Raw genomic sequence first — 12097 nt, 5'->3', positions numbered from 1 at the left:
AGAAATGTTTTCCTTGGTATGAGTGTGTTTGTCTGATCAAACCCTAGTGTAATCAAAATGATTGTGTGTCTAACTCTTATTTGATATTGTTGTGAAGTTGGGTTTGACTAACACATGATATGAAATGTATTTTTCATGATGATAAAATCTAGGCATATATATAGATATGTCCTTTTGGTTGAAGTCCTAGGTTGGTCTAGGTCAAATGTATTTATGTTATTGGACATATGATATGCTTATGTATGGTTATGAATTCCTAGATATGTGTGTTGACCTAGTCATTGATGGTCATGAGTCTTAGGATTTAATGAAAGTCCTTGTCTGAGATTCTAGGATGATGATATCTGGAAATCTAGGGTGTTGTAGCTAAACCTTAGTGAAGTTAAAATTGTCTAGTATGTGTGATATTACATTCTGAAATATATTAGATGATTGTTGAAAATGAAAATCTAAGGTTTTACAGTTAAAATCCTAATAGTGACATTGTCTAGTGTGAAATGTAACAATTTGAGATCTATGCATGTAATGATTGTTGAGATTGTGAAAATGGAATTCTAAGGTTTTGGAATTAAACCTTAGTCAAAGTAAAATCTTTGGAATATGATGATTTGAGATTTGTATAAGTTTGGTGAATTTGTAAAAAATGGAATTCTAGGGTTTTGGAGTTGAACCTTAGTTGAAGTAGAAATCTCTGATGAATGTTGACTATATGATAATTTGAGATTTGTGAAGAGATTGTTGAAATTTGAATTTTTGGTTGAGTTTGATGATTGCTCGAAAATCTAGGGTTTGCAAACTAACCCTAGTGGCGGTTGGTCATGTTAGTGATTGTTTGATGTTTGATTGAAAATCTAGTCAAGTTAATGACCAAGTTGTGATTGACTTTGATTGATTCTTTTGTATGAAATCTAGGATTTACATGAATACATAGTGAGAAGTCTAACATATGTATTTTTGAAAGGTTCCTAGATGTTTTGTAGATATATGTTTGTGTGAATTGTTTCTAGGGTTTGTTGTATGTTGAAGGAAGGTATACCATACCTTTGGAAGAAACATTGAAACCCTAGATGGAAGGAAATTTATTATGAAGTAGTCTAGGGTGTATGACAAAGTCCCTAGCAAGATGTTGAAAAGTATATGTCTCTTGTTTGTAATTGAGTTTGCGTATCTGATATGTATAAAGATGAAATACTTTTGTGATTCTGATATGGCGAACTTCATGTTTCTATAGATTTGGTTGTATTTGCTATCTAAGTTGTGCAGGTACACAATCTTCAACTTGGTGAAGATGTTGGATGTGACAAGCAAGTTGTGCGAGTACATAATCTTCAACTTGGTGAAGATACTCGATGTGACAAGCAAGTTGTGTTGGTACACAATCTTCAACTTGGTGAAGATGCTCAATGTTACAAGCATGATGAGGATGATTATAACTCTAATGAAATGGTTGGAAGCCACAAAAGATTCTCTGATGACGAAAAGAAGTAGAACTCCCTAAGTTAAGAGGGAGCTCAAATGGAAGGAATCTCCCTAGGATAAGACGATGGTTGAGAATATTCCTTATATAGGAATGATTAGATCTTCTCTATTTAAGAGGGAGTGACAGATATGATTCTCTGCTTCATGTGTCATGCACGAGACCAAGACTAACAGTGATATGTTTTAGTGAAAGCCATGAGTAGGAGAAGGAAATTGGAGAATGCATTTTGAAGTGATGCTGAAAGAAGGAAAGCAGGATCTGATTGAAGAATATGTTGTTGCATATGAAGTACGAAGAAAAATGTATGATTGAGGAATCTTGTGTCAAATATTTGGTTGATAGTCCTACTATGGAAAGTTGAGAAGCAATGTCTAGTTGTCTGAAAGACCCCAGAGGTTTGTATTTGATTATGTACATGTGAAAGTATGTTATTGATTGGGGTTGTGTTTGTACAGGTGAATCTCTCGAAGGATTTGATAGTGTGTTGGTTACCAATCAGTTTGATTGGGATAGATTGGTCATTCTTGATCTGCTGGATCAAGGGGTGTTGAGGCTTTGTCAGTGAAGCATTGCCTTGGAGGACATCTGGTCGGCACATTGTGTCGATGTCTAGAAGTTGGAAAGGTGTTGTTAATTAAAGAGCTATGTTTTGGATACACAACTGGATTTTTGGGTTGATGGTTAGCAAGCCTGAGAGTACCTAAAGGGGCTGAAAGCTTGAGTCCATCTTAGTCCCACCTAGATAGATTGCCTTGGTCAGGAATCTAGTCCATGGCATTGTGGTGCCTAAACTGTTGAGTGATTGTTTGGATAGATTTCCCTGGTAAGGAATCTAGTCCATGGTATTGCGGTGCCTAAAGTTCTTCATGATTCATATAGTTTGAGATCTTCCATTGTATTTGTACATTATGAATACCTCCCTAGTTAAGATGGAGTGTTGGAAAATGTAACTATGTTCGGTTTTCAATAATGTACTTGAGTCATTATGTAATGTACTTGTTAAAAGAATAAAGAAAAGAATTATTATTATTATTATTGTGACTTATTAAAGCATGGGTTTCATGCTTGGGTCACCATGTTTTGGGCCGAAGTCCCCATTGAAGACTTCTAGGATTTATTATGAGTCTGTAAAATTATTGTACATTAAAAGAGACCCTTCTTGGGCTTTTGAATCATGTAAAAAGTTTAAGTATTGAGTCAAATATGAATTATGTAGCCTCTACACCATGTCGGCCTAAGAAAAGATCAAGTCGACCTAAGGACCCTATTCGACCCCACAAGAAGCCTATAAAAGAAAGCACATCGAATTCATTTGGAGCATCATTCTCTCATCAAGTTCGAATTCTCTTGTTGCTAGGCAAAAGTGCGAAGTTCTATTGTAGCTGGGAAAATGTGTGAAGTTTGTTGCCAAGATGAAGTGAATGCGAGTTTGGGGAAGTCTAAGGAGAATGAAAAAATTGAAATTTTGGTGCCTCTCTCTGTGTTTCGTGTTCTGGATTGGGAGAATGAAGTCTCTTAAATTTCGTTGTTGCTGAAAACTACCAATTGCGGTGAGCTGCTGCCCTAATCGAAGTTGCTGGAAAGAGGTCAAAATTCTGGGAGGCTGACTTGCTATGGAGGGAAGGTCTAGTAAAGGTCTAGAGTGAAGAGTCTCAAAGAATACTATTGAAAGGAAGAATTATCCTGATTGGGTTTTCCCCTCGAGGGGGGTTTTGCCATGGCATGTGCCTACATCTTGTGCCTATTGTTTTATGTGCTACTGCTTTTGGTAATTGCTTGATGAACTAAAGAAAGAAGATATAAAGAATTGTAGTAATAAGAAACATCACAAGTAATTATCAAGATCAATAATATCTTTACTGCCTTTCTGATTTTCTAACAATTGCAAGCTAGGGTTTGTAGAGAAGAAGAAAAGAGCCAATATGGAAAGGCTTCTACCTCTATTGCCAAGAGTTCCAAGGGCTATATTTGTAACCCTATAAATAGAAATCACAAGTGCTAAATTGCAATTGTAAGCACTTTGTTAGGCATGGAGACTCAAATTTATATTGATATTGGAGATTCTTCTGAGAGTTCTCTGGTAAAAAATATTGGTGTCTTAGTTCGATGAATGCATGTGAGATCCTATTTTCTTCATTTTTTTTAGTTTAAATTTAAGAAAATCTAAACCACAATATTCACAAGCATGTTCAAACCGCTTGGTTTTAATTTATAAAATTTGTAGTGTAAATACAATGCGTGATTTTAACTTGCTTGTTGGAATACAAATCACAAGGAGATAAAAGAAGTGTACCTAATTAAATGGGCCTTTCAAATTGGTGGGAAACTATAATATAGAACCTACACTTACATAGCTCTACACAATTACAATAATTTATGTGCTCATGGTTAACAATGTATTGTTCTCCTTGGCTTTTGCACCTTAAACTTCCCATTGGTGTGAGGGCTTGCCCATTCAATGAGTTACAAGGAAAATAGACCTCAATTTTTTTCTTCTGCAATAAGGATCGTGATCAACACTTAGCAACTAGAAGTCATTTGCATAGTGGTTGTTAGGGCTTATAAATTCCTTGTCCTATATGATTCAACAATTTGGATCTAGAGGCCATCAACTCACTATATCAACATTTTGCACATCTTCATACTCTATCACAATCTTGGTTGCTCTAACCAGCCAAACACTGTAATCTCCTCCCCCACCAAATTCATGTAACAAGAAGTCTGAGATGTGGATCCCCTCCCTCAACACACTTTGAGTGATTACAATGAGACAAGTTAATCCAGAAATAAATGCACGATAAAACAACAATCATTTCCCAAAATAAGAGAATATTACAAAATTCAAAAACTATTTTTATTTATTTTTTTAGTTTTTTGTTAAGAAATTTTTTATTTATTCAACAGGCACAAATAGGTATAGTTATAAGTGTGTATAATAAGCTTTACTAGGTGCAATTACAACAGTTTTCAATAAGAGCACGATAATTTGATATTTGCTTAGCTTTGATAAGCACTACCACATGATCAACATAGACGGAGCTGTGAATGAAAAAACAAGATGTTACATCCATTAGCGGTAATAATTTATGAAAAAACAAGATGTTGCGTCCATTAGCGGTAATAATTTATATTGAAGATGGGTTTTCTCCACATTAATGTCATACATAACAAAGGAGAAGCGACTTACCCAAGATGCTCCCAACAAAGTAACACATTGGGTAACATTTAAGAATCAATCTTGTTTTAATAAAAAAAATATGTTATTTCAAACACTATGTACGTCTGAACTATGCCAAACTCATTGTAAAATGTATGTAATTCTATTGCTATGATAATGTCATGATATCACTTCCAAAAACAAATTCAAGCATAAAAGGTAAATTATACATGAGTATCAGTCATTTATCCCTTCAATTCGAATTGCAACTTACCTACCAGTAGACCTTTATTCCAAAACCTATCCAATTTTTTCTGCACTATACCTATCTATCGATGCAACAGATTGGAATAATTTAAAAGAATCTCAAAGCATGCATTAGCCCCGGCCTTATTATGGTGTATTCCACAATGAAGCTACTCTTGATACATGACTTCATCCATTTGTCTTGCATCTATAATAGCTTAGTGGTGCCTCATCATCCATAATAAAGATGTCTAGCAAATTTTCAACCTTTGTTCCAAACTTATCACCGATGATTATTGAACTTACATTGTTCTTTTCTCCAACCAAAAAAAATAAAAAAAATGATAATGTTAAAATAGAAGCTTCAGTACAGCAAAGATCAAGACACTTGAGAGCCATTTTGTACGTAATCATTCTTAAGAAAAAAACACCAAGGAAACGTGCACAAAATCCCTCTACAGAGTAAAGAAGCACCTGCATCTTCCTCATTCTTAAGACAGGGTTTCCTATATAGCATGGAATCAGAAAATTTGCATCTTCAAAGCCGACTCCTAAAAAGCTTGTTTAACTTCTATTAAAAATCCATTCCTACTCGAAGTTGACTTCTAAAAGCTTACTCCAAAAGAGCAGATAATGTCCTTTATCCTCTAAAATGCCTTTTTTCACAAATTAACCAATGTTCCACCGAGTTTCCGAGACGAGAAACGCGAGAGCGGGGATACGCACAAGGGGGACATATATAAGCAACCCCAAAATTTAGGGACATTTCGGGGAGACAGGGGATGTCATAGTCATAAAAATTATAAAATTATAAAAAAAATTAATATATAAAAATAAAATAAATTATAAAATCCCAATAATGTGTCAATAACTAAATTAGTAAATAATAATTCTTAATAATTATGAAATGTATATCTAAATATGATCATCATTTCGTATTAGACTATTATGAATCATAATTATCATTTGACATTTCTGCAATCATCAATGTAAAATTGTAAATCTGAAAGTAAATTACTTAATTGCATCCATCATTTGACATTATGAAATGTTTCATCTAAATTCATCATTTGGCAATGGGCATTAATATTATGCAAGGTACATCTAAATTAAATTAATCATTTGACAATTGAAATTACACAATGCACATCGAAAATAAATTCATTATATGACAATGACATCACGCTGAAGTCTAAAATAGCCATAGAATACTAAACTAAAAGTAAACATAGAAAGCAGTGAATTACTAGTAAATTTCTCAAAAAGTACTAAATAATAAATCACAACTCCAATCTGGTGGCTCCAAGTCACAAAATGAAAATCGCAACTCCAATCCGACAACTCCAAATGTCTCAGGTCCCTGGCTAATGGTAAATCTGAATCACAACAAATTGCAGATGGAAAATGTCGAGTAGTGGCAGTAGGAAAATCTCGGGCGGCAGGGTAAAATGTTGAGCGACAGTAGAAGGAAAATGTCGAGCGGCAAGGTAAAATTGTAGGGTTAATGAGAAATGTGAATGATTATGTTTTAAAGTTTTAATTTATCCTTTAGTTTTAATTTTCATTTTTTTTTTTAAATTATATTAAAATTTGTAATTTTTTATGTTTTTAATTGTCATTAGCAAAAAAAATTGGGGGGCGAGGTGGGGTGACACTTTTCGTCACTAGGAAAAAGTCCCCCCCGAGTTTCCCCAAAAAATGGGACGTGGGGAAACGTTTCCCCAGAAGTTTCCCCATACTGGGAGCGTGGGGAAGCGAGGAAGCGCGTCCCCACCCTGGGGGACGTGTCCCCATGGAACACTGAAATTAACAGAAGCATTTTCAGCTAAACCTAAAAAGAATTTTGAAGGGCTTGTTCTCAAATGCAGATTAAAACACAGAATCCTCTCTTTAGAATGTCCCTTTAAAAGACAAATTGCCCCCACATTAACAGATACATTTCTTCACCTTTCAGAAGGGATACAAATAACCATTCATGCTGGGAAAGGCCTGCATATAATTCTTTATACAACATAGTTTGATAAAAGATAATTTAATTGAAGTCTATATTTAAAATGGACAAAATAATCAGGTTTGGCAGACCATATAGGCAACATTCTGTAGACAGAACATGAACGATAAAATTATCTTATAATCCATAATTCAACGGAATTTGGGTTTATTCACATATAAAAGAAAGTTTATTCAGATACAAAACGAAGCTTCGCAAGCATTAACTTAAAGTTTTATATGGGGTCGGAACAAGAATTTCAACCATGCCTCAAAAGATCGGCTTTCAAGGCTGTATAATTTGGATGGAAACATAAACCATTTTCTAAATCAAATACATTTCAGTAAATCACGCTCCTCTATTCGTAAAATACTTCCAACGGCTTTTCAGAACTTGTTTGAAATATTTACAGATAAAATAGAACCTTTACAACATAATGGGGGAGCGTAATAACTATTTAACAAGGGAATTGAAAGGATGTCAATCTATTGCCTCTTACAAGAATAATGACAGCTCACTTGAACCAATGAAAGGAAATATGCTTTCACTAAACAAATCAACAACAGATGCTAAAAGTTTCCCTGTATTAACATCTTCTTTCCAGGCCTCAGCTAGAGAACTCCCAGGCCTTGCACTCTTGTTCATCCTTCCCTTCTCCTTGCTGCTGACTCCTGTTATGTTGTCTTCTGAGTTCTGTCCTGCAACCTTGCCATGAGCAGGTTCTCCTTGGCTATCAATAACTCGGCCTTCAGATGTTGCTTTTACAGAATCAGGCAAAGGTTCAGATGACAGGCTGCCAATAGAGCCATCAATCACAGGTTTTTTCCAGGTCTGTTGTGAAGAACAATCTGCAACAAGCTTGCGCTTACTTAAGGGGCTTGACAACTTTCCAGGAGAAGCAGTATCTTTGGCTGCATCATTTATGGGAAATGACAACTTACTAACAAGCATGAATAAAATGATACGAAGGAAGTGTTTTAATAAGAAAATGCATACAGTTAAGTTCTGCCTGTATTTACCAGGATGCAGTACTGTAACCACTTTTGCAGTGATCCTTGGGCTGGCCCATGTAGGGGAAGGTAGAAGACCTGGAAACAATCTTAGGCCTTCGAATATGCATCTACCTGCAGCATGCTGAAAGAAAACAGTAGTGTAATTAAATGATAAAAACTCAGGAAATGGATATGGATACAGATACGGATCATCTTTGAAAAGCTAGGATTTGGATACGGTTGGGAAATGCGTATAAAGAAAATATATATATATATATATATATATATTTTAAATTTTAAAAAACAAATTTAAAGTTAAAAATCAAGATCATTCATGCACCACAACATTAGAACTGAAATCATTACACAAATTATAAATCTGAAGACTGAAATCATGATGCATCATGCCTTGTACAAAAGGGATAACTGTAAATACAAAATTGAGTGTCTCATCAATGATCACTCTATTGATATGATGATGTAGAGTAGGTTTAACTGAAATGGGTCTACATCCTCAACATCTAGATATTTCAACTCAACATCACAATCTACCTGTCATCTTCCTTCAAATCTGCCTTAAAATCTAAAAATTCCCAGCTAGTTAGATGGTAAATGAATGCCATACACTGTTTGAGAACATGCTATAGTCAATCTATCATACTATTCTCAGTGGAACCTTCCCCTAAAGTTGGATGGGATTGATCTAATTAAGTTATTAATGAGTCAATGACACAACCATCCTTTGTACAAAAAGAAAACTGAAAACTAAGTATATACTACATACTATGTACATGTTGTCTCAAAGCTTTCCCAGAGCATACCGCTAACATTATCAAAAATTGAAAATTATGATTGTAATGTCTCAGACCTTTCCTACTAGCATTATCATGTGCTATAGGCTGTAGGTAATAAATTGCTTATGTAGACAGCTCTACAGCCTATAGATTAATAATAAATAATCTAGTAATCTAATTAAAAATCTAAATAGAATATTTGCCACAGGGCTTCAAACAAGTGGCAAATACCCTTTAAAAAAAACCCTAGAACTCTAATGTTGTTTTCTTGGGATCCAGAGTGTGAAGGCTAGCTGGCACTTCAGCAGCATGGGATCCATTTCCAGGTTTGAAGGATCCATTTACATGGTGGATCCTACAAGGATCTGGGCCGATCCATATCTGTATCCAGATGAGAGACAAGGATCCAGCATGAAGAATACGTGAATCCAGTAACACAGTATAAAAGCCAAAACTACAAAGAAACATAAAAGCTAAGCACAAAATTATTTTTCAGCTTATATACCAGACCTCGTGTGTAGTGCATAGGAGATCCACTAGTGAAGTTGAACATTCCAGAGAAGAAAAACCCAGCAAATACTAACTATTTTAGAATACATTAAATATCCATTATGTTTTCGCCTCATCTATTTAAACTATAATAACTTGGCATTCAGGTCTCTTTTTCTATGGCTTAAACCAGTCACGTCATCAACATCCAAATTAGCACAGTTTTTAATTTTCAGAAACTTTTAATTGGCTAAATTACAGTTTGATCATAAACTAATATACCGATAATTCTTAATCTGGTAAAGTTCTTGAACCAGAAGTTCGAGGAAGGGCATCATTTTTGCTGATTGGCACAGTAATCAATGAAGTAATAGATTTATTAAACTATTTTTTTCTTTCATTAATTGACACCAGGCAAATGGTTGGAATCATACCAGTAGAGCTCCATATACTCGCCAAGCTTCATAACGCTTCATTGCATTCTTTTGACTCTCGAGGTACATTTCTGGTTCTAAGAGTTGTAGATAAGCTTCCAAATTTGGCAATATAAGCAAGCGCACCTGACATTTTTCAATACTTGAGCACGCTTCAGAAGAAACATGAAATGCTATGCACTTGATAATTTAGTGACAAAGAAAAAAATTGGATACAGTGCAAACTAATTCTTGCAAACCATGTTAGAATGCCACAGAAATTCATGTTTTAATTCATTTGTTTCAAAGTGCGTTCTACAAACTATGTAGAAAATAAAAGGAAACAGAAACAGTACTTGACAGGGGAGTGAGCAAATACCACGCTAGGGCCCAAAGCTGCTAGGCCTTGAACAGCACCATAGTGTTGGGTTGCCGCTTTCTTTGGATCAAGAAATGCGTGAAGAAGAGTCCTTGTCACCCGTGACTGCAGATTGTGGTATACATGACCATATCTGCCACCACAATAAAGTAAAAAATTATGATCCATTTTGAACTTATGTAAAAGTTATCTTCACATACTTGGAATGGACTGAACGAAGCTGGATTTAATTATAACAATTATCACAGTTATCAGAACTGGAACCAGACAAAGGTCAGACCGGGACTGGACAGGAAGCAGCCAAGGGTCAGACCAGGGCCGGGTCAGAAAAATGGGTTGAAGAACTAGTCTACTAAAAAATACATAGAATATGCAAAATTTATTTATTTATACATATACACAGGCACACACATAAATGTAAATCCAAACCATTAGACGTGAATATAGCAAGATGGCACCAAGTGTCTTACATATCTGAAACAAAATACATAACCTTCAAAACCCTAAATGGCATCTCATATCCAAAAAATATCATGCTACCACCAATAACTACATATCATCGAAATCATCGCCTATGTTGTGATCTTCATTTGTTAATATAATCTTCTGCGCTGTCCTCTAACCTCTACCTCAATCCTTCAGGGACATCAGTACTAGTGCTTGGCGCTATTTGTGGATCGAAGTCCATTCACCCTGTTGTTGCTCAAGTCAACACCCTCCAATTTTGATGAAACTGCTAATCCAAGCATTAAAATGATGCAGGAAGTTTAACATGCCTAATCAGTGGTTTTTGGCTTGAGTGAAGGATACAATTTTACTATGGTAAATAGTGAACAACACCAACATCGGCCCTTGGTTTACATAGAGGGTTAGGTGTTGATTTCTGGTAGCATCGGATGTGCTCTAAGTCTCAAATTTTGCAGGAAGGCTTGGGCACATGTATTCCAAAGAACCTAGAAAGTATTTTGGGAAATTCAACCTAGAAACAGTTTTATTAAAATAATTAATTATTTTTAATGAGACCCTAAGTCTAAACTAAGGAAAATAAAATAATTAAAGGGTATTAATATAAAATGTGAGTGTAACTTCTAGAAGAAAACGAGGATCAAGCAGAAATGATCTTAGCTGTTGATTAGCTTCTAATCTAGGCTGTTGAGGGTCATTTGGAAAGAAACACAGAGCGAGTTCAGAAGATCAAATTTCTAACGCAAAGCAGCTGCTGGAGAGAGATTCGAAGTGAGCTTTTGCAGTGAGGGGCAGGGATAGTATCCGAAGGGAATTCTTCCCGGTTGGAGAATACACAACAGAGAAGACAAAGGGAGATCCAACAGTGGCAGCACAAAGCCAGAGAGGCTGACACAGAGCTACGCAGGTCCACGCAGAGGCAGCGTAGGCTGACGCAGAGACAGCGCAGAAGCCAAGAGGAAGTCCAAAAATCTGCTGGGACATCGATTTTTGTGGTTGGATTCCGGGGTGTGAAGAGTGACGCAGTTCCAGAAGCAAATCGAGCATCCAGAAAGAGTGACGCAGTTCCTAGATAGTGAGACGTTGGACTGACGCAGACACTACGCAAAGGCAGCCACGGGCTGTTCACTCAGGGCTGGATCAGCCAAGATTTCTAGTGATAGGGTTAGGATTTCCAATGATAGGGTGAGGTAATCTCACTTATCCTTCTGTCAATGACATTTCTCTGTAACTGGATTGTCAAGAGGGCATCCAATGATTGTATTCAGATTTACTACTGCATAATAATAAGACCTTCATAGTTGTTGCATTGGTTTTACCACATTGGATTTTTCCGGGGAAGTTTGTCCAAAAATAACTGTGTCATTTGTGTGTCTTTTTCTATTGTTCAGTTTCTTGTTTCAGCATATTAGTTAAATGGTGTAGGTTGTAGTGTATGTATTTTGATGTTTGTTGTAGAAAACTGCAAATAACTTGTTCATGTAAATCTAACAAGTAGAAGAAATATCATCGGTGCTACAGTCTATGTCACATGGTTCAGGTTCAAATTCGAGTTCAGAGGATTAAGTTCGATTCGAATTCGAATTTGAATTTTTCGATGAGGTAAGGCATTAAGTTCGACTATATGTATATATATATGACATAAAATAATAAAAATTCAAAATTAATCAATAAAATTATTAATCAATGAAT

The 12097-nt window shown here is 35.5% G+C and overlaps 1 protein-coding gene across 5 annotated transcripts in view; it reads right to left on the bottom strand.

Moving 5' to 3' along the window:
• Positions 1 to 6994: 6994 nt before the first annotated feature.
• Positions 6995 to 12097, bottom strand: part of TAFII59 (TATA BOX ASSOCIATED FACTOR II 59) — a 245117-nt gene continuing 240014 nt past the window's right edge. For 4 of the 5 annotated variants that reach the window (XM_089403577.1, XM_089403575.1, XM_089403578.1 and 1 more), the window contains exons 11-14: positions 9941 to 10073; positions 9583 to 9708; positions 7893 to 8007; positions 6995 to 7784 (exon numbers count right to left, since the gene is read on the bottom strand). In XM_089403577.1, the coding sequence (XP_089259703.1) occupies positions 7369 to 7784; positions 7893 to 8007; positions 9583 to 9708; positions 9941 to 10073 (790 nt within the window). In that variant the 3' untranslated portion in view covers positions 6995 to 7368. The remainder of the gene's footprint in view (positions 7785 to 7892; positions 8008 to 9582; positions 9709 to 9940; positions 10074 to 12097) is intronic. The other variant, XM_089403579.1, reaches the window with a different exon arrangement.

Source organism: Pinus tabuliformis, chromosome 2_1 (genome assembly GCF_031772625.1).
Source record: "Pinus tabuliformis cultivar Carrire ecotype Pingquan chromosome 2_1, CPIR1, whole genome shotgun sequence".
Taxonomy (NCBI): Eukaryota; Viridiplantae; Streptophyta; class Pinopsida; order Pinales; family Pinaceae; genus Pinus; species Pinus tabuliformis.
Note: the sequence above shows the minus strand (reverse complement) of the source record. Positions and strands in the feature narration are given on the sequence as shown.